General features: G+C 38.4%; 1 protein-coding gene across 1 annotated transcript in view; it reads left to right on the top strand.

Annotated features, from left to right (window-relative positions):
• Positions 1-776: 776 nt before the first annotated feature.
• Positions 777-2,032, top strand: part of lrrc75ba (leucine rich repeat containing 75Ba) — a gene marked incomplete at its 5' end in the record, with an annotated part of 18,417 nt that continues 17,161 nt past the window's right edge. The window contains 1 exon segment of the mRNA XM_014015590.1: positions 777-905. Coding sequence (XP_013871044.1) covers positions 777-905 — 129 coding nt within the window.

Here is a 2,032-nt window from a genome sequence, read left to right as displayed (position 1 = left end):
GTGTGTGTGTGTGTGTGTGTGTGTGTGTGTGTGTGTGTGTGTGTGTGTACTGTACGTCTCAAAGTTAATCTTTTCTGAATAAAGTTGCAGCACAGGTTCTTGTCGTTGTGCCTCATTAGGACGTTGAGGGTGGACATGTTGATGAGGGCAGATTGTACAGATGGGTTCACACAGCTGCTCCACTGACTGCTGCTCGTCTCTGTGGACGGGAAAGAAAACTGACATCTTTTGTTGTTGTTGTTGTTGTTGTTGCTTTAACTTGTTTCTACTGCGGCTCTATTCAGATATTTTCTGTTCGTAAGTAAAATGCCACAGAGGAAATAAAAAACAGTTCAAGTTACTGACTTGTTTAGGACCGCTGCACAGATTTACTGGAACATTTTGAAGCAGAAATGCTGAATATGTTTGTAGAGGAGCATATTGCTTTAAACAGATAACATGCAGATCAAGAATGAAAGCTTTCTGCAGCATTTCCTCCCAGTTTGTGCTCTGTGTCATGGAGAAGTGATTATAAATGCCAAACATTCCCAGTGACTCCCCTCAGATCTGACTCTCCACTGTGGATGAAAGACTCTTGTCTTTTTTAAATAAATATTTAAAGATTAAACCCTTCTTTTCACTCTCCATTTGGAGTCACAATGCCCTCGACACAGAACAAACCTATTTCTATCCTTGAAACATGCCTTTTTTCCAGCTGCAAGACAGCTAAAAGAGCTTCTTTTTTTTTCTAGTGTCACGTTTTTCTGTATTTTTCTAAATCCTCTCCTCTGCTTTAGGATCTGGGTTTGGAGGGCACCTCGCTGAACGACATCTTGTACAAAAATGCTGCTTTCCTCAATCTGGTGGATCCGATCTCACACGAGCTGCTGCTCAGCTTGGCTCGAGAGATGCAGTGTCTTAAGAAGGTCAGTAATTCCCCAGACAGAATACACGCAAACATCGGACATGCATGCACTCTAGAAACCAAATCTTTCTGTAAATGAAAATAGGCAGCTCATATCACCTGCTGCCTTTTTTAAAACTCTAWTCGCTTTATGTGTAGCCATTTTAGTCAAACCTTAAAATGAACCTTATGTGGTCTCATGTGGTACTGAGTGATATTTCAGATCAGATTTGCTGGGAACGACTCTCAGCTACTACCACAACAAATTTGAGTTCAACTTCTGTAAAATTGACTGAGTAATAGCCTTTTTTGTGTTGACTAGTTTTGATCAGCTGTGGCTGCCATMTTGAATTGGGCTGACTCCATATGGTGAWGAGTTTTAGATGTACAGCCAGTTACTAATTTCTGACAGTTTCACTAATAATTGTCCATGGGTTCAGGAGATATTCTTCTAACAGACACAGAGTTGACTCCAAATAGCTCATAGCAACATTTTGAAAACGTGTTTGCTGCCATCTGTTTATGCTTAAAAAAATGTGAAAAGGATCAGTCTCGGCTACAACAACACCAAATTTTAGGTCAGTATTTGTAAAATTGACTGAATTATAGCTAATTTTGACATTTGAAGGTCAGTTGACTGTGGAAGCCATCTGAAATTGGGTTGAGTCCAAAAGTTAATCAGTTGTAAACCTACATYCAGCRATGACTTTTTGAAAGTTTCATTCAAATTTGTCCATTGGCTCATGAGATATTTTGCTAACAGACAGACACACGAACATGTGCACAGACAGTTTACTGTTTACCAACACCTGTTGGCTTCAGGTGATAAAACAGATCAAATATTACTCTTTGAATGTTTTCTGGAGACACATGTTAAATATCTCATTCTTTCTGTTTCATAAACTAAATTAATAGTTGCTCATAAATCATGGAATACCACTATTGATGCAGTTTGTTGAACGTTTTATGAGCAAAAACTATTGAAAAATGCCAATCTGTTGAGACAAACAAAAGCCTTAATAAATCAAACGTGATCTAAATTTGTGTTTTTGTGAATTGATCACAATTGAATATTTCTGTATTTCTCAGTCATTAAAGGTCAGCAGTGAACAGTGTTTTCACTAAATTTCCTCGTGGCTGTGTTGGATC

The sequence above is a fragment of the Austrofundulus limnaeus genome, unplaced genomic scaffold (genome assembly GCF_001266775.1).
Source record: "Austrofundulus limnaeus strain Quisiro unplaced genomic scaffold, Austrofundulus_limnaeus-1.0 Scaffold131, whole genome shotgun sequence".
In the NCBI taxonomy this organism is placed as follows: domain Eukaryota; kingdom Metazoa; phylum Chordata; class Actinopteri; order Cyprinodontiformes; family Rivulidae; genus Austrofundulus; species Austrofundulus limnaeus.
Note: the sequence above shows the minus strand (reverse complement) of the source record. Positions and strands in the feature narration are given on the sequence as shown.